The 21227-nt window shown below is 40.5% G+C and overlaps 1 protein-coding gene across 1 annotated transcript in view; it reads right to left on the bottom strand.

Annotated features, from left to right (window-relative positions):
* Positions 1-17840, bottom strand: part of FAM91A1 (family with sequence similarity 91 member A1) — a 43479-nt gene extending 25639 nt beyond the window's left edge. Inside the window, exons 1-12 of the mRNA XM_059165679.1 lie at positions 17512-17840; positions 12599-12683; positions 11424-11575; positions 9705-9762; positions 8950-9017; positions 8269-8382; positions 6666-6756; positions 6194-6256; positions 2160-2266; positions 1616-1654; positions 1020-1132; positions 475-590 (exon numbers count right to left, since the gene is read on the bottom strand). Of these exons, the coding sequence (XP_059021662.1) occupies positions 475-590; positions 1020-1132; positions 1616-1654; positions 2160-2266; positions 6194-6256; positions 6666-6756; positions 8269-8382; positions 8950-9017; positions 9705-9762; positions 11424-11575; positions 12599-12683; positions 17512-17583 (1078 nt within the window). The 5' untranslated portion in view covers positions 17584-17840. The remainder of the gene's footprint in view (positions 1-474; positions 591-1019; positions 1133-1615; positions 1655-2159; positions 2267-6193; positions 6257-6665; positions 6757-8268; positions 8383-8949; positions 9018-9704; positions 9763-11423; positions 11576-12598; positions 12684-17511) is intronic.
* Between the last annotated feature and the right edge of the window lie 3387 nt (positions 17841-21227).

A 21227-nucleotide genomic window follows, 5' to 3' on the forward strand; every position in this document is an offset into this window, starting at 1 on the left:
GCTCCGCTAAGAGCCTGGGGTAAGAATAGGGCTACACTGCACTCCTCTCCCCCCGCCCCAACATAAACCACACGCAGCCCCTCACGCACTGCGCTTTCTTTGCCTCCCTTTGTGCCTGGCCCATGCTGAGGCCTTCCCTCACTCACCAGCTGGCAAGCTCTTAGTCGTTCTTAGCCCAATTATCATCTCCTCCATGAAGGCTTCCCACAAGAAAGCTCTAGACAAGAAAGCTCTTTCTCTTTGCTCCCCACAAGCACCAAAACACTTCTCACACTGTTGTGGTTTTTGTGATTACACTACCTTCCCTCTCCCTAGACTTATTCTCAGAAGGACAGTGCCACATTCAATGCCCAGCATACCGCTAAGGACTCGAACACTGCACATCAAATGAACAGTATCAAGAACAAAGCCGAGTTCGCTCTGTGAGTGTCTGCATAGACACAAGGCGTCTCTATACCCTGAGGGGCTGCTAACCCGGATCTTCTTGACTATTGGTGTCCGTGTCGGTAGCTGATGAAACTTCCTGCGCGGGACTCCTGCTTTCCCCTCCATCCCACGACAGCAGCATCTTCTGTGGGTCTAAGGTACTCCTATGAATGAAGAATCCAGCCATGTTTTACAAATCATATACATCTTAGCTTATACTGTGCTACTGAAGTCAGCACTCAAATTGTGAATACCCACCCAGTCCCATCTTATGTTCAAGCCCCAAACGGAGACGTAGCCCCAAAATGCTCTGCCCACATACAGCAATTATTCTTAACCAAGACCCATGGGCAGGCTCCAGGGAGTGTGAGAACTCTTTGCAGCTGTTTATAAAATACCGTATGTACTTTCCTCTGGGGAAAGCATTCTTGTTCTCATCAGATTCTAAAAACCATTTATCACACAAAAGATTAAATACCACTAACAGGCAGCATTCACCTCAATGGACAGGTTGATAAGTAAAATTTTTGTACACAGAGCAATGTTTTTTTCAAAAGGAAACTCTAATATCTCAGACTGAATAAATGAATTACTTTAATCTGTTTACAGATGGAACATTCCTCCACGATGAATGAAGCTGATCCAAATTTATTACTTGTCCCTTCTTATGGGCAAAGCCCAATCGGCAATACATTGAAACAGCATTCTGAAATAATATAAAGAAGTTAGCATTTAAAATAAACCAGACATCAGACTATTTGTAGAGATAAAGTGATCCCTGAACACTTTTATGCCACCAGAAAAAAACATTTTTCAGTAGGCCTGCTCCTCCTCTAAGGTGTTCACAGATGTGGAAGAGAGAGTACTTCCAATTCTCTGGCCTGGCACTCTTTCAGATGCAGCAGCAGAAGAGGGTGCTTTCAGTGGCCTCATCATGAGACACTGATCGAGCAGCTTCTTGCACGCGCAGGAGCGTGAGTGTGGGCTTTCACTCCCAGCGTGGAATACTGCTTCAGCGCCCTTACCTTGGTCTTTTCGATCTTTGCAGATACCCCCTTTACTGTCCTCACTCCCTTGCACAGCCAATAAGAATCTCACTGTGTCTATTTCTCAGTAGCTTATCAAGACAAAAGTTTATAATAAAAGCCATTCAGTACTTATAAATAAAAAGAGTATAAAAATTATATACCTTAACCAAGGATAAGTCTATTTCAAGGACATTTGCAAGCTAGAAAATAAAAACAAAAAAATTATTTACACTCCTAGAATTATCAATATTATACAGTTGTAATAAACAAGTGAACCATAATCAGCAAAATTTTAAATTATGAATAATTAAAAGACTCAATATATTAATTCTGAAATCAGAACTTTCTTCTTTCCTTATGTCTAAGTAGCACAAATCCAGATAGTGACCATAAGGATGGAAGGTTCTTTCCTCTTTAGTCTCTTTTAAAATAAGAAAATGCTTATATCAATCAACAGTCTGCAATCCTTTTACCAACAATTATATTAAGTTATTTACCAAATTATATTATTTACTAAAGTTATTATGTATATACAGAAAGTAACTCCAGAATTGTGACTTAAGTATATTAATGGTCTATGACCTACCCATGCATATTGACTCTGAAAACATTTTAACCTTATCATTAAATAACTTTATCTACTTTACACAAATGTATTTTATAATCTTGAGGTTAAGTTCGTTCATAAGACATTGTCACACTTACCTCCGCAACATTAGTATGCTCATCTATGGAAACAAATATCTTATAGAGTAGAGTTTCAAAATAATCCCCTTGCACCCGATTCATTACAAAACCTTCAAGAGGAGGAACTAAAACAAAACAGACTTTTATCAGTGATTCAATTTTATAAAACAAGAAAGCATATGCAAATACCCATTCAAAAAGGGAAACCTCTACCTTAGGGACTAAATTCAGTTTTTGATTTATTTTATCTACTCCACAGCAAGTTTTCTAAAACCCCCAAAGTTAAGGCCATCTACAACCCCATCTACACAGAGGACTCTGACAGTAGAGCACAAATCCTACAAAGAGTAACCCCAGGGAACTGTCAGCATTACTGAGGCAGAGGAAGTGCTGGAGGACATGAACTGGGTAGAAAGGCAAGGGGACTGGGGCTGCTTTGGAATGGGGAAGGCTTCAATGGGTGTGTTTTAATGCCTTACAGATAGCAGGGGTGACTGGGCTAAAGCAGAAAAGCAGGAGACCAGGTGTGCTATACAAAGACCAGGTGAACGGAGAGCACTGACTGCCTTTCTCCCATCATTCCTGCTCCATCCTGAGAAGAAAGGAAATTTATCTGCAGGACCGCCACTTTTACCAGCAATCACTAGTCTGTGTCCTCCTCAGTGGCCTCAGGGAGAAGAAAGGCAAGACTTTCTTGAGCACAGGAGGCAGCCCAGTGGCGGCTGTCCACCCAAAGATGTACTCACGCTCATTTCTCTCCATCTCTTTGGTCCAGACACTCTAATCCAATTTACTAGGGCACTCTGCCCAGCTGATAATGAAGAGGTACTGTGCCTTCCTTTAACATTCCCTAAAATGCACCCTAAATGTGCACCCTGGGAAGGAAGAGTGCCTAAGCCAACAAAGGGTCTGAGTATCCCTGTGTCCCCTGACCCTAATACCATCTAACTGCACCCAAAACCTAAGTTATTCCTAAAAGAGAAATCAGACAAAATTTAAGTGGTCAAAATGAAGGCACTACGAAAAAAAATCACACTGTACATTTCAGGCCAGATTATTCACTTTCCAGAACTGGCTCAAGTCACTTTGTAAGTTAGTGTTACCCATGGTTCCCATCAACCAAGTACTTTAAGGATCCCGGGTTTCTCTTTACAAGTATTTTAGAACCTCATATTCATACCATTCATTCTTTTCCTACACTATCAATTGTGGGAATAACAACAAACGGATACTGAGCACATGTTAAGTGCCACACTATAGTACACAATTTCATCTAATCCTCTTAACCTCCTAAGACATTCAACGCTATACCCCTGTAGTGTAGAGAAGAAAAATCAAGACACTTAAGTGGTTAAAAATACACAATTTACATCTAGACAAAAAGAACAATGTAACTCTACATGATGAGATACTGCAGAGTCTCCCAATACATACTAAGTTTAAAAAAACGGAGTACGAACTACAACACACCATCTGGGTAAAACTAAAGCCATAGAAAAAGGACATGTATATACATGTCTATGTGCTGAGCACACTTTTGGGAAGATAAACAAGAAACTTAACAGTGGCCCCTGAGAGAGAAACTGGGTGGCCAGACACAGGGGTCAGAGGTATATGTTTTTATACTCTTTTATAAATTTAGAATTTAATAACTTAACACTGCCTACTCAAAAATATGTTGGTGGGGGAGGACAAGCTCACATATACAGGGACCAAGACTGGTAGCTGCCAGAAGTAGGGGGGAGGGGCGTAAAAGGAGTAAAAAGGTACAAACTTTGAATTATAAACTAAGTAAGTCCTAGGGATGTAACTTATAGCATAACAACTAGTTAGTAATGTTGCCCTGCATATCTAAAAATGGTTAAAAGAGTAGATCTTGGGGTGCCTGGGTGGCTCAGGGGGTTTAGCCTCTGCCTTCGGCTCAGGTCACGATCTCAGGGTCCTGGGATGGAGCCCTGCATCAGGCTCTCTGCTCAGCAGCGAGCCTGCTTCCCCCCCCTTTCTGCCTATCTGCCTACTTATGATCTCTCTCGCTCCCCCTCTCTCTGTCAAATAAATAAATAAAACCTTAAAAAAAAAAAAAAAGAATAGGGGTGCCTGGGTGGTTCAGTGGGTTAAAGGCTTTGCCTTCAGCTCAGGTCATGATCCCAGCATCTGGGGATTGAGCCCCATATCAGGCTCTCTGCTCAGCAGGGAGCCTGCTTCCCTTCCTCTCTCTCTGCCTATTTGTGATCTCTGTCAAATAAATAAATAAATTCTTAAAAAAAAAAAGTTCCAGCTACAGGTTTGGATTTGTAATGACAAAGGTTTTTAAGAATTTTTAGACTATTTCTATATGTATCTTAAAAGTATTCTATTCAAGCTTAACAGAAATCTAGAAAGCTGTAAATGAAAGGGGAGCCATAAACCAAGCAAGTATACGGTATGACGATGCACTAAATCCATTTTAACAACAAACCCCTTCGTGACTACTCTATTTATCCAGTTTATCTGTCCCACCATCATACTGCTTGTTTTGTTGAGACAGAGATGAAATGCTTTCTCTGAAATCAACTTCAGTGTCTCGTGCTAAATTTGATGGCCTCCATCTTGTCAAACTGCTTTCCTTTCACAGGTTATTCCAAATTAGGGAACATCCCATGTTCCATGGCGAGAAGGAGGATATATTCAGCACTTGTAAGAGCATGAGTCTATCTGTACCAACAGAACTTGCTAGATCCTAAGAAAAGCCTGGCAGAACACATCTCTGTAACAGTGTAGCCATCCACTTGGCCCTTCTTGGACCACACCTTGCAGATGCACTTAGTGATAATGTGAGTCAGTGTTCAAACACTCAGTCAACAGGGACTGAAATGAACCAATCAAAAACCAATCTTTTTAGGAGATTCTCAAATGAGTCAACATTAGTTTACTGATGAGAGTAAAGACTAGAATAACACATAATGCTTTCCTATTTTCTCACAGTGACAGGAAACCACTAACAGCCCATCCTCCAGAAATAATTTCCTTGTCAAAACCTTTCGAACTGTAAAACTAATTATTTTATTTGTTTTAGTGTTATAGCAGCAATTCTACAAAGCAGAATTAGTATTTCATTGCTTTTTGGTTGTCCTTCCAAACTGAAAATAGAATTCATGTATGCACATGGTTCAAAATCCACTCTTAAAGAACACTGACACATGCTAACACAAATAAAGGTCAGGACACACGACAACATGATAAACCTGTCCGGATTCAACATGGATAGGAGGGAGTATTCTTGTCATAAGCCGCTATCATCGCTCAATAGTTAGTAGCAAAGTCATTCCCTGGCAATTTTTGACATTTTATATTTGATTACACAATCATTAAATATCTTAGTTTGAGGAAAGATACTAACAAACCAGAACAATAGCTGAAAGATGTGCTGGAAAACATACCTTAACATATAACCTAAATACAGTGTAAGAAATCTAACCTAGAGAAGAAAAGCTCCACTGTGTTCAAGGATGTTAACCACATCACTATCCTAGCAAGAAAAGTGTAAGTAACCTCAATAACCAGCAACAGGTTAATACACTGATACATCCACCAGAAAATACACAAGGGCTTTAACAGCGGTTTAACTTGGGAATGGGTAAAGGAGAAAGGGAGGAGTAGATAAAGTCAAGAAAGACAATAGTGACACAAAAAAATAAGACAGGCACACAGAGTAAAAGTATCAAATGACAGGACTGAACATCTATAAAACCAGTTATGCACTGAACAAAGAGTAAAAGGACAAATCTGTAAAATCATTAAGTTGACTTGGGATGTGAGAAATTTATTTCTGATTTCCATTATTTTAACATTATGTGTACAACAATGTGAAGATAAAAATAAGGAATTTAAGTAAAACACATTGCAATGTGCTACCATGTAACAAAGGAGAAATGTCTTCCTCTGAGAAATTCTATTATTGCAGATCTCAGAATGGTATGAGTCTAATCTGTTAGGGTGACAGATGTGATATACGCAATGCCCAGGACCTAGTAACCACTGAAAAATAGCAGAAAACACCAGCACATACTTACCCGCTATACAACTGTCATCAGATATTGGGACATCCAGATAAATAAATCCTTTATTATATAAGCCTACGGAAGCAAAGGTATTTGTTTTAGGTGGAACACTAAACCACAATAAATTTAAAACAAAACAAAACAGATTCCTGATTTTCTATAAAGATCCTTACAACTGAATGCTAGGTGAAGGAGAAAAAAAGGAAACAGAAGAGGAAAAGAACCGAAGTTTTCAAAACTGTTTTCTTCATGTGCTCAGAACCAGAGAAATATCCTTACAACTCATCTGTATAAATTTCTAGTGTATGTGAATAACTGAATGAAAGCCACACAGGGAAACAATGGACCAAAGTCACAGCTCAAACAACAACATGCCTTAGTAAATAGTACCATGTGTATCTAACTGATAAAAATTTCTATTAATTGCTGATGGTTTAGAACAAGTCTTTATGTTGACAAAAGACCGTTTCTACTAACCACTTACTATGTACTACATTGTAATCAAGTGATCCAGAGAGCTGAGGGCCCGCGTCGATGATCTTATCAATAGCGCATTTCTCAGGCAAAGTGCATATCTAAGAAGAGCAAAATATTTTCAATTAAGTTCGATCCAAAGTAATTCAGAAGTCTCCTGAAATCATGTTTAAAATCGAATGATTATTACGATTATGATTACTATATATGATTATATATTATTACATTTTATGTATCATACATGATTACGATTATTATGTGTCATTAGCTAAATGTACCACATACTTTTTCTTTTATCACTCTAGAATTCAAAGGAAAAGCTATGTATATAACCGTCAATTAAGGCGCCACAATATGCTACCAAAAGAATGGAGGACAAAGTAATTTTAAGTACAATATTTGCTGTTAAGTATTAAGTGTTACCTAACAAATACCAATATTTAATCATCATCTCTGAATGGGATTCAGATCCATTTGCTGACTCTGAACCTCTCAAATCGGAAGTTTATTCAGCCTCCATGTGGATTTATCAATTACAGGAAGTTCACTATCTTATGACAGTCTGACAGCTGTTAGAAAGTTCCTACACTGTTCCGCTCATGAGATTTAATCCATCCTCTGAAGTAAAATAAAATGCAAACTTAAAAAAAACCTCACACTCACTTTTATTCCTTCAACCACAGAGAGGCGTGACCTGGTCTCTAGGCCCTCTGGTCCGTGGCCCTGCCCCTTTTCCTCCAATTCAGCATTTTCTTCTACCAGACACGGGCTCATCTGCAACATGGTCTGACCACTGGGAACATCACTGCCCTTGATCCAGGCCCTCCCCACCCCCAATCAAAGCGCCTCCCTCTTCCAGAGGACACTTCAGCAGAGCCACGAGGAGCACCACTCCCACAGCAAAATGGCTGAAGTAAAATCCTGCACCTTCACCCCCAGGGTGACTTGAACCATTACTTCATGTCTCTGTGCTCACTTTCCTCATACATGAAATGGAGCACAAGGCAGACACACCCAGCGGGTTGTTAATAGCATCTGAGACAATACAAAAGGTGCTGGGAAGAGAGCCCCACGCCTCTAGCGCACAGCAAGTGCTCAGGAAGCGCTGACTGCTATCATGGCGGCTAGCTGCAGCATCACATCACTTGAGATGAAGTTTCTGTCTAATCCGAGTCCCCAGGTTACTGAACACAAACCAAGTCAAGTCTCCCTCATTACTGGATTTTTAAAAATGTACTGATTTGAGAGAGAGAACATGCATGCAGCACATGTAAGCGGGGAGGGGACAGAGGGAGAGAGGATCTCAAGCAGGCTCTGTGCGGAGCGTGGAGCCTGATGTGGGGCTCGATTGCATGACTCTGAGATCATGACCTGAGCAGAAATCAAGAGCTGGACACTTAACCGATGGAGCCACCCAAGTGCACTCCCCTCATTACTAAAAAGTGTCTTTGAAAACCACCAATATTCTAGCCTACCACAGTCATTTACAACTTTGAACTTACACTTAACTTTCCTCCAGAAAACCAGTGTTACTTTTTAGAAAAATTAGAGCTCTGATTAAAAGTTATAATTTAAAAAATAAAAATCCAATGTTTAATTCCAAAGGGATCTACCTTTATGTCATCTTCTGTGATATATCCAGCCTGCACCACCCACCACGCCTCTATGGCGATCTCCACCGGCTTCACTGGTAGAAGATCACGAGCTGTTTTCCTTCTGAAAAATTTCTTCAATGGTACAAATGTGAGAATTTGCAATCAGCCTGAAATCCATGCTTTCTTTTTTACTGATCATAGTATAAGACTGTTTCTCACAGTCCAATAAACAAATCTTTTTAAATCCTCCTGCTTTAAAATCTGAAGAATTTTAGATATACTGGAGAGAAATATAATATAGAGAAAGTCATTCTTCAATTATTTCAAACTAAATTACTTTAAAACACTAAACATCAAGTCTGGATCTAAATCCAGAAACCCAAAGGAAATCCAGGAGGTAAAAATGAATTTGGAGAACGTGTCCTTATTTCACCCACCATGCTGGGAGAGGAATGAGCAAGTAAAAAATCAGCAGAGCAAAAATTAATTTTTAAAAATAAATATTTTATTCCTTAAACATTTTAATTCAATAATCGCATAAGCATAACCTAGAAAATATGGAAGAGTTGTTTTGGTATTTTGTATGAAGCCTATTTTCTTGATCAAAGAAATTTCAATTCCGTATTTCTACTACTTAAAACAATGAGAATGTGTGATAACAGGGATGAAACAAGAAAGGGAAGGAAACAACTAACTTACTTTTGACGACCGACACTGATTCATCAGATCAATGTACTGATTTCTTCCTATGCCAAGAAGCCTTAGACCTGAAATTAAGAGGCTTTATTTTAAAAACACTTAATGTATCTTAAAATATCAGTACACCCAGGTCTTTTAGGAAAAAACCCTTAGCTTTTGTTCATCCCTGATGACTGATTAACAATCAACATCAAATTAAAAGAAATTCTTCAAACAAAATAACAAAAGAAAACCAAACTGGGAAAGATGAACTCAAGCTGACATCTCTGACAATGTCCCATGGAAAATCTTTAAAAAGCAGAAACCCTTCCAATATCAGGAAGTCAAAGTGTACTTCTCAGCAAAAGTTTCTCCTTACTCAAGAGAACGGTGTCCCATGTCAAATATATACTTCCTTAAAATAAGCATAATAAAGCAAATTTTATTAGTAACAACTGGGTATCATGCTGCGAAACTATCATGTACAAATTTTAAATTTTCTTCCCTCATGTGGAACACAACACAGCCCAAGTATCAGAATTCATTTTCTAGAAATACAGACTTCTCATTTTACCCTCTAACATATCTCTCCCTTAGACATGTAGACTAAACCTTATACTTGACTTGCCTCACCTGATAAAAATTCCTACCAACACTGTTGCTTGCTGTTCCCATGCTTCAAATGTTTCAGGTTAAAACACACATGACAACACAGACAACAGCACGCATACACAACAACAGACTAATCGTTACCTTCAGCGTCATTACATACTTACAGTCAGCAGCAGTAAAATTGGGCAATGAATCATAACTCTTCTCACTGTTCATAATGTCCTTTCAAAAAGAAAACAATTAAAAATTCTAAATGCAAAATATCCTTAGATAAAAACATGTGAATAAATACCTATTAAGAGAGCCAAACAGGATAATCAGAATTGTTGCCTGAAGCACTGAGTTGAGAGTGTGTGACCTAAAGCATGCAGGCCTCCCTGTGGGCCACCTGGACCCAACCAAGTCACCACAGATCAGCCCTTCCGGTCTGGCTTTCCCACAGCGTTCCTGAATCCCAAACATCTGCCCTGCAACTTGCGCTCTGTGGAAGCTACACAGGGAACACCGCTTTCAGAGCTCCCGGTTCCTGCCTCTCCACGCCTCACACCTCATCCCAGATCCGTGAACCGAGAGAGGTCTCCTGATGTGTCATGCTTCCATCAACACACATCTGAGACGCGCACTACCAACAAAGACTGTGACCGCTCAGTCATCTTGGCTCCTACGAGACCCAAGCAGCAGCACAGTTAACCTCAGCATCCAGCTTCTTCCAATGCCCTTCTGTTACTCCAATAAAAAACCAACTGTCTACCGTGGGGATAGGGCCCATTTTCAACCTAGGACCTACACCCAATGGTGTAAGAACAGAAAGCAGAGAGCAGCGAGCACCTGGACACAACTGAAAGTTGGTAAAGGGGGGAAAAGCCCTCCCCTATCATCTCTCCTAAACCTCATAGTCAGTGCCAGCACAACAAAGAGGCAGTCCGAATCATTCTCCGTCCTGATTACCGGCCACCTTCGTTCTGCCGCCCTGGCTCTCAGGAAAGGGGATCGACAGAAACCGGGGCTGTCAGGCCTCAAGCTTGGCACTAATATTTCCTCCCGAACAGGGACACAGACACATGGGAGACGCAGGACGGCCTAAGCGCTTGTGAAGAAGCGGCTCAGGGAGAAAAGCAAAGGGAGCTCTCGCAGAGGAAGCCACATGGGAACGTGACCTCACTGGTCCTGTACGTTCCCAGCTCCTTCAGTTCAAGGCCTCCCCCTGCTCTGGAGACAGCTAGTGGGCCCAAAACAGCGGCACTCTGATAAAACTAAGTAGCCACCGAATACTAGACAAACATTGCCAATCTTTGCATGCAGCTCACTTAAAAACAGGATATTTAAAGTTACTTGACAAAGGTCTAAATACTGACTTTGCAAAAAAGCTAACATCCAAAAATTAATAAAAATGGCAAGACATTAACAGCCAGAACTACAAATACTTTTCTTTTTCTAACACGTGTATTGCATGTTGGGTTTATAATCACTTATTCTTTCTCTAGTCAGAGAATCGTTAAACGCATTAAGTTTCTCTGAACTCAATGCTCAGTTCTGTCACCCACATTTTCAACCTTAATCACGTGTTCAAAGCAGTCGGTTTTATAGAGACTCTGCTAACATAAATGAGTGACTAATGCTACAATAGCACAGAGGGTCAACAATGCCCTCAAAAACATGGCACAAAAACAGGTACCTTTCCATTATGAGAGCCTGGACAACAACTCCTTGTACAGTGTGGATGACATAGTTAACTCATAACCAACTCTCTTTTTTTTCCACTGTAAACTCAGAAACAATGCCCACTGGGGCTGAGAAGAGCACAGCCAGTCATTACTGGCATCGCTACTGACGACACAGAGTCCCATCGCATTCCTAATGCCCCACATACACAGTGAACTCACCTCCATGATCCCAGTATAGTATGAAAACGGTGTTATCCTCAGGCCCTTTACCATTATATCTGACAGATGGTAAGGGTACAGCATGAGGTGATCACGACTGTACTTTAGCAGCTCCTCGTAGTATTTGCGTTCATCTTTCTTGACATGTTTAACTGCGGAAAGCGAGAAATTTTCAATTTTCAGGTGTCTTACGGTTATCTATAATTATAAAAGCAATAAGAACTACTTTACAAACCAACATTAACTAAAAATAAAAGCACAGTAGTTGGAAGAGAACAAACGAAACTAAGTTGGAACAAAGAAACAAGCCACAAAGAAACAGACTTCAGAGTACACAAGTGGAATCTGCAACAGGACAGATAAATAGAGAAAGAATTCTTACCAAGTCAGAAAGCCAAGAAAGCAATCATGGAATGTTCTCTCTAAAAGATGCAAAACGCAAGCTAGAATTCATCAAATCCCTTACTATACCACAAGAGAGCCAAACTGAACAGTAGTTTTCAATGCATCAAGTCTATTTCAAAAAATTATTTGATAGTTTTGTTCTTTAAATGGAAAAAGACCCCTGACTCCCATGAAATACATTTAAATAAAACAAAACTATCTCTGAACTACAGTGCTTAATCTGAGAGTAAATACATGCACAGAAAGATTAGCAGGGCAATAGAACAGACTAATGAGTCATCTGACAAAAACCAAACATTTAAAGAAAAAGTTAAAACACATACACACATACACACACACACACACACACACACACCCAACTATGCTTAAAATTACAGAGATTTCATTAAATTTATATTTTGAAAATTTATGGGAAAAAAAAGCCACAAAATCCAAAATCAGAAACTATTAAGAATGAATGTACTTCTCTTCTGGCTTATTTTTCCACCTAAAGTGAAAAAACTACAACTGAATTGAGATTAATATTTTATAGGTAAAATGAATCTACAATGGATACTCTTTAAAAAAAAAAATAATTTGAATCCGATTTAGAAAGAAAAATTTACTTGCTCATACAAATTGTTGTTGGGTGGGATGGGTCAGTACAGAGCTTCTTAAATGTCTATATGGAATAAAATTATAAAACATGCATTGAAAAGACAGAATAGATTAATGAAAATGGTAAATAGCAACAGGTGTTTCCACCGTGATATAAAAATGTCTCTACTTACCTAAGTTGTTTCTATATCGTAATTGATTACGGATACTGTAAAGAACAACCTGCTTTTCATATTCTCTCTGTGAATTTCCAAGACTCTAAAAAAAAAAAAAAATTCAGATAGTTTTAAAAATAGCTTCTGAACTAAACAACAATACTTTTTCCTCATACAGTTTCAAAACCATGCCCCTTAATTTTATCCTACTACCTCTAATTTCCAGGACGAAGAATATTTTCTTAAGTGCTATTATACTAATTTTCATTCTATAATATTAAACAAAAATTTGATGTGTTTATTTTCAGTTTGCCTTTCTAAAAGGACTTACTGAAACTACCTAAAGTATTTAATATCAAATAACAGTCCAAGAGCATAACTTCATTAAACTAACAAAAAACTAAACTCTACTTAAAAAGATTTCTTTCTTGACTGTTCCTAATTTGTGTTGAATAAGTGGACGGATGGATAGATGGATGAATGGATGCTTTCTTGCACCTACTTATCTTTTTAATTTAAGAGTGGCAACTAAAGACAGATCCCTGTCTGATAATTATTTACATTTGAAGGCTATGATTATTAAAAATTAATGTCTCTGGAGAATGTACATTTTAAATGTACCTCTAAATGATAAGATGACTTCTTTTTTCTTTTCTTTCTAAGATTTATTTATTTGAGAGAGAGAGTGTGTGCACGCATGCAAGTGTGGGGAAGAGCAGAGGGAGAGGGAGAAAAGGAATCTCAAGTGGGCTGCCCACTGAGCACGGAGCCAGATGCAGGGGTTCAACCTCAGGACCCTGAGATCATGACGTGAGTGGACATCAAGAGTCCAATGCTTACCTGACTGAGCCACCCAGGTGCCCCAATAAGATGACTTCTAAAAAACACCTTCTCCTTATGGTTTTGTTAAAAAAAAAAAAAATTTAGACAATTTTAAAATTCTGATACACTTTTTAATGGGCAAAACCTTTCTAGCTGTGCTTTTGGTGTTTTAAGTTCAAAATTGGGCTCTCATGAAAGCAAGGAACAAGTATGTCTGATTACAGTCAACATTACATTCAATGTGCAACCACAAACTCAATTTAACATGACTGCTCTCCCTCTTTTTAATTACTAGGTATGATCTTTCCAACACGCTGTAATATAAAATCAGGCATCTGAGAAACTAATGGCAGAAAGATCAGAGGATTCAGTTATTATACTTCCTACCCACAGATCTGAAAGCCAAGGTAAATGTTTCTACACATACCTCCATAGAAGGCAATCTTCACAAGACAGGTTAAGACATAGAATAAACTGGCCCATAACTGGACCACTGGAGGGATGTACTTTAACAAAAAAGTGAGGATGTGAGAAAATGGAAATCTTTCTTCCTGAACCTATGTTAATTAGTTTTCACAGGCTAAATAATGACCCATACTATGACAGAATATATGTGCTTTTATTTTATTCATCCATCTTAACATCTGCAGAGGTTAGGAGCAAAGTTATCACAGAGAAACTACTCCACATCCTCTATGCAGCACCAAAACCTGGGTAATAAAGATGTTGAGGAGAATTCAAATGCTGGGTTTGCTACAAAACTTGTAAAGGGTTTTCTCTAGCTTTGTTGCCAGAGAAGTAAGCCTCTTTCCCAAAGAACACAAAACACGGTCGCACACAGCACACGATTTTGGTAGAACCTAGAGCATCTTCTGCATTTGAGGTTTGCTCTTCTGTTTTAAAATAAATCTCTTAATTTATCCCAACTTACAACCAGGTTCCGCCTTCCTAACTTCATTCCTGGGAACGCCAGAACAAAAAGTGTAATCAAGCCACTCATACAAAACATAAGGGCCTGTTAATTATAAGCCAGTTAGAGAATGCGACGTTTCATCATCTAAGCCTTCGTGCCAGGAATTAAGTTAACAACTGACCCTGATCAATCAATACATATGTGTGCCCACAAATACCTAAAAACTATGTTAGACGTTGACTTTGTTCTTCACTACCCAGATACATAAAATAAAACTGATCTGTTCGCAAAGATTCCGTGGCTTCTCTCCACCCCTCCCCCAAATTTCCCACCATTCACATTCTGAAACACTGTTACCACCACAGGAAGCAAACTAAAAGAAGGGTCATTTTACTCTGAGACCCACTGACCCTGCAGAAATACTGACCAGGTCTGACAGATGAAGTACAGCAGCATATAAAAGGCACTGTAACAGATTCAGAGAGACATAGCCGCTGGCTATCAGACAACCACTGCACATTCCTTCTGCTAATAGCAGAAGGAATTTTTTTCTAAAGACTCTGCTCCCACAAACCCCAATCACGGCCCCCCACAATAAAGATACGCACAATTTTTTAACTGACCTTTCTTAGATGATACAGAACATCATCAGACTTTCCTTAAAATAACTACAAACTGGTTTTGAATAATGAATAAAAGATACTAATAAGCTACAAAAAACCTTGAAATAATGGCCTTAACTACAACTTTTACTGTATTTTTTAAAGTCCATCCCATCCAGAAAAGCTTTACGTACAGTTTGTAAAAATCTGGAATCCCCTTACCATTAGACATGTGCTTTTAAGAAAAATCTGAAATCACCTTCTCACAGCTTTCAAGAAGTGGGAAATGAGTTATTTCTAAATTAAAGTCATCAAAGCTTACTGGAAACTCTATCAAAGTGTTTAGTATCTATAATGGCAAAAAAAAAAAAAAAAAAAAATCTTTCCATACAAGGACCATTTCCCGCTGTTAAAGTGACTGAGCTTTAGTCCTGGAAAAATACCTCTGACTGATACCATCACTCACTTGCTCCAAAAATATTTACTAAAAGCTAACCATGTGACATGTGCTCAAAATACAAAAGCAAAAACAGGTAATGTAAGCAGCAAATGCAACACAGTGGGGTTGAGTGGTATAGATGAGAAACTGTGCCGGGGAGGGTCAACTTTTCCAGATGTAGGTCAGGGAAATCCTTCCTGGAGGAGTTCTGACATTCAAGAAGTTACAAGTAATCTACAGGAGACAGGCAGTACAGGACTGAATGGGCCTTTCAGAAATCTCACCCCAGTGTAGTGTGAGGAATGAATGTGAGGGAGCCCTTCACTGAGGAAGAGAGACCAGACAGAAAGCTGATGTAGCAATTCAAGGTGGAGCGTGACCTAGGTGAACAGTAGTAAGGCTAGATAAAGTCCAAGGAAGTAACTAGTACAGATGGATTTTCCAACACCGGCTCCAAGTGGAAGTTTATCCTAAGCTAAGACAGCTATTTTTTAAGTGATCTTATTAAATTTTAATTTAATGTCACATTTCTACCTAATGATAATACTGATTTGTGATTATTTTTAATAGTCCTAAGTATTAGATATGCTTTTGCCAATACTAATTGAGATCCATTATTCATGCTAAATGTAACTGAATCATCCATCTTTCTTCCATTATGCTCCATTTATATTCGTGAAAGGAAAAGTAAAGATGGAAACAAAGAAAAGCACTCTTGGTTCTTCCAGCTGTCTCTGGATACGCCACAAAACCCTAAAGAACAAAACTACCAAAGCCCTCATTCAAGCTTAACAAGAGAAACACTCTTTCGAGCTTAGAGCTTTGTTCCTCCAAATCAAGATAAATGCCACATGGGCAGCCACAGAAAACCAAGAAATCTTAGTTCCTTTATCTTGCTACTTTCTCCTTGGGTATCTTCCGTTGAAAGCACTTTCCCCACCACGTGATGCACTGCCAGAACCTTAAAATTATTTGTTTCCCAATACTACGCCCCCATGCTGAGTGAGGAAGCAAACTAATAATCCTATACCATCACCACCACCATCCCAAACGTTCCAAATACAACTGCCCAGCGCCAGTGGAAAACAGAATTTCACTCTGAACCAAGCAGAAAGGGAGGAACTTGAAGCTCAATCCATGGCCAGAGAAACAACGCCTTATATGCAGCATCTATCACTATCTTCCTAAGATTCAACACCACCTGCCATGTTCGGTACTTCTTCGTTTAATTGTTTACTGTCTTTCTTGACTAAAATGTAAGCTCCATGAAGGCAGGGTCTCTATCTTGTTGACTGAGGCAAACTACCCACACCTGGAACAAGGCATAGCAATCAGGTGTTCAGGTAACATTTGCTGAGCAACTGGTAAAAATGTCATTCAAGCAGTTGAGAATTAACCCTCAAAAAAAAACCCAAAAAACCTCCTGACACTCTCTTGTTCAAACATCACTAGTAAGCCTATCCTGTCTAGAGGACACAGTCCAACCATCAGAGTAGGAAAACCCCTTCAAAATCTGGCCCTGCCTGCTTTTCCAGCCTTATCTGCTACCAACCAACCTCCACTCACTCACAAAATCCCACCTCCAAACACCAGTATACCCACATCTCCAGCTAACTACTCTCAACACGCTCCTTCACTCGTCCAAGTTCTTCAAACAACCGGAAAACCTTCCTCCCTCTTCTCTCTCATTCGTCCTCTACGGCCCAATTTCAGTGCCTCCTCCACACGGGCTCCAGACACTCCCTGGACAATTTCTTACTCCTCCGTGTGCCCACGTGCACTACAACGCCGGGATGAGTACGCGGCTATCCTCCTGTAACGCAGTCATTTGTTTCTCGTCTATTCCCCACCATCCTGAAGTTCTGGAGGTCAAGGGCCTCGTTAAACAGATGTCGCAAGCGCCTGACCCAGCGCCTGGTTTAAACGAGACTACAGGCAAAGGTGCCAAGCGAGTCCATCCCGTTTACCAACCGCCCCATGCTGCCCCCGTGGCCCCACACAGCTGTCCCCTCCGAACCCCTAACCTGCGGGACGACCGCCCCGAGACCGCGGCGGGGGAAGGGCGGGAGTCCGCCGCGAGGGGCAGCCCCCGCCCCGCCGGCAAGGTGAGCAGGTGACGGCAGGGCGGGGCCCCGACCCCAGATTCCGGCCGTACCTGCCTCACGTTGGCCGGCAACTTGCTCCAGGGGTAGTTGTGCCGGATGTGAAACTCCACGTCTATGTTCATGGTGCCGGGAGCCCGGCCGGCAGCGGCCGTGACCGCAGCTGGAACGACGCCTCCCGCTTGCCCGCCCTCGGCCTATCGGGGAGCCCGCGGGAGGCCCCGCGCCTCACACTGCGGAGGGCCGGGGCTGCCCCATGGCCAGGGATCCCGACAGCTCCGCGCTGCCGGGCCACGGGGCACAGGAGGAACCGAGACCCTGGCAGGAGCGCCTAGGCAGCTCCAAGTTTCTTCCTAGTTTCGGCCCGCCGGAAATGGCTTTGGGCTTGCGTCACTTCCGCCCTCTGGCGCGAGGCTTGAGGGGCGGGGCACTGACTGGCCTCCTGTCCCGCCCCCAGACTGTAGGGGGCGGGGCAAGGAGGTGGTGAGGCCAAGTCCGGGTTAACCGCCCCTGCCCACGTGTTTGGCTCCACAGGTCAGTGTCTGGATGAATAAAGATAAATTCTTGGGTCTGCATTGCCATTGTCGGATGTCCCACTTTTCTCCAGTTTCAGGCACTGGAGTAAGTTGTCTAAGAATGTCTAAGAATTCCTCCTTGGGGAGGAAGTCATAGATTGCTTTAAATAGCGGAAAAGCAAAGCCAGCACTGAAGAGTATCTCCAGTCAATGGGGTTGGACCACTATCTTACACCATACACAAAAATAAATTCAAAACTGATTGAAAACTGTAGCCCCTGAAACCAAAAACCCCTGAAACCAAAAATATAGGCAGTAAGGTCTTTGACATTAGTCTCAGCAGAATTTTTTTGGACCAGCCTCTTCAGGCAAGGGCAACAAAAGCTAAAATAAATAAATGGGATTACATCAAACTAAAAGCTTCTGCACAGCAAAGGAAACCATCAACAAAACGAAGAGGCAGCCTACTGAATGGGAGAAGACATTTGCGAATCATATATCCAATAAAGGGTTAATATCCAAAATGTAGAATGAAATTCTACGACTTTGTATTGGAAAAAAAAAAAAAAAAAGCTGTGAGAGGGCAGGCACCTGCAGGAAGTCCTCCTGGCTTGGAACAGGGTGCCAGCAGGTCTATGCTTCGCTTCCTCAGAGTCCTGTCACCGCTGACAGGACTTTTACCAAATGTAAATTGTTGTCTCACCAGCCATTAGAACTCAGAGCTGCCTTTGCTTATTACAGTGTCATCTGCAACAAAGAAACAGGCCAGCTCAGCCGATCTGACAGGGAACTGGTCATCGTAGTGACCAGCCTGGCCAACAAGAGCCCATGCAGTGGGGTTGTCCACAGTGCCAGGTACGGAGTCTACTTGAAGAACCCAGAGCTCCCTGACCAGGTGTGTGTGAACTGGAGATGTCTGACCTCTCTGCTGGAGTCTGCACTTGCCGTTTTCCAAGCTGATGACATAACAGATGACCATTTCAAAAAGCTCTCAAGTGGCAGAGCTTCAGCAGAGAAGATACCTGGGATATCGCTGCCGTTTCAGCTTTTTTTTTTTCCATGTCCAACCGCCTCACTCATTTTGTCAGTCTTGTTCCCAACAAAGAATTCTATTTGATGGGCACAACCAATGATGTCAAAGACATCAGGAGGGAACCTGCTGCTCCCGAAGTACAAAAGCCTAAACAGAAAGACCAGTGTTAACATTCCAGGCACACTGCATTATAAGGCATCCATTAGGAAGTAATTTTTAAACACATCTAGTGGATTGGGGAGAAGGTAAATGAGTTTGCACCCTGCCTGCTAGACCGGGTAGATCCTAAGCGTTAGGGAGACCCAGGGGCATGGGATACCTGGGCATAGGGGAAATGTTTGCTTATTTCAGGAAACCTTTGCCAATGGTTTCCTTGTGTTGTGATCTAAAAGGAACATCAGGGCAAAGAAGTTCAAAGGATGCTTTAGACATTTCAGATGAGCAGATACCTGTGAAGTTGAGCAGCTGAGTTGAAAAATTTTTAGCACTCCAAAATAGTGTTACATAGAAATTGGTCTCTATAGACTGTGATTTGCAGTCAAATCCTTGTGAACATGACATGCTTGTATTTAAAGTCTCTCAAAGGCAGTGGGTAAATAGGAGCAGTCACAGTTGAAGTTAATCTATCTTTAGTGCCTGAGTCTCAATGAACTTCCAGTTTTTTGTTTTTTTTTTTTTTACTGCTGAGTTTTTAAAATCATGGCCAGCTCAACTGAATTTTAGTTCTTATGTAATTTTTTTTATTTTAGATTTTAGTAAAAAAGTATTTGGAATAAGTGAGGACTCATATTTTATTTTTTTAAGATTTATTTATTTATTTTAGAGAAAGAGAGACAGAAAGCATGGTGAGCGGGGAGGAGCAGAGGGAGAAAGGAGAGAGAATCCCACACACACTGTTGAGTGTAGAGCGCAATGACGCAGGACTCGAGCTCACAACCCTGAGATCATGACCTGAGCCAAAAGCAAACTCACATGCTTAACCGATTGAGCAACCCAGGCACAGCACACAGTGAAAATTCCTAACATATTTTACAAGTCTATTTTCTACTCTGTTGGGGGACTTTTCATCACCATTTGAAGTTTCTCTAGGGAGGTAGTTCTTCTTCCTCCAGATTAAGCCTCTTGAAAAACATGTATCCACTTTCTGTGCCTTTTTCTTAGAAGTAAGAGTGGCATGATATTTAGACAGGATCAGCTTTAGGGCAGAAATCAAGAATACTGTTTGGAGTTTATTTTTCCCCCCAAATTATGCTTTTATTTATTTGTTTGTTTGTTTATTATGTTTAATGAGCCAGCCTATAGTAGTACATCATTAGTTTTTTTTTTCATCATTAGTTTTTGATGTAGTGTTCGATGATTCATTAGTTATATTTTAAGCAGAAGCCTAAGAGAGAAAAAAAAAAAAAAAAAAAACGCCATTAAACCCTGCATTACTGAATGACTGGTTCTGTGTGTTATAGCTACCATGGCCTTTTTCGGTTATCTAATCAGAAATCATTCTCATTATCTTACTGGTAGAAATACATGCAAACCCGCAAAGTTTTCTCTTCCCATTTGGCTTCTTCAGATGCTCTAAATTGTTGGTGAACATTTCTTAATCAGATTGGGGACTACGTGGTGTTAATTTTGAATTGCCTGAGTGGTGAAATCTGATCTTAAGGGAGCACAAACTTTCATTGCAGAGCTTTTGTTTTTCTCTTGGAACTATATCTTAAGTATCTTGGAATATGTTACCTTTTAAAATTGTTTTATTTTACCTATGGAAAAATAATAAAAATTCTTATAAAATTTTTGAATTTTGATTAAAAAATGGACAGAGGATGTGAATAGACATTTTTCCAGAGAAGACCTACAGATGGCCAACACACATATGAAAAAAGGCTCTCCACCACCCGCCATCAGGGAAATGCAAATCAAAGCCACAGTGAGATATCACCTCCCACCTGTCGGATGGGTGCATATCAAAAATACAAAAAACAACAAGTGTTGGTGAGGATGTGCAGAAAAGGGAACCCTTGGGCACTGTTGGTGGGAATGTAAATTGGTGCAGCCACTGTGGAAAACAGTATGGAGGTTCCTCAAAAAACTAAATACAGAACTACCATGCAATCCAGCAATTCCACTTTTGGGTATTTATCTGAAGAAAATAACAACACTAATTCAAAGAGATACATACACTCCAATGTTTATTGTAGTATTATTTACAACAGCCAGTATATGG

This window comes from Mustela lutreola, chromosome 3, assembly GCF_030435805.1.
Source record: "Mustela lutreola isolate mMusLut2 chromosome 3, mMusLut2.pri, whole genome shotgun sequence".
In the NCBI taxonomy this organism is placed as follows: Eukaryota; Metazoa; Chordata; class Mammalia; order Carnivora; family Mustelidae; genus Mustela; species Mustela lutreola.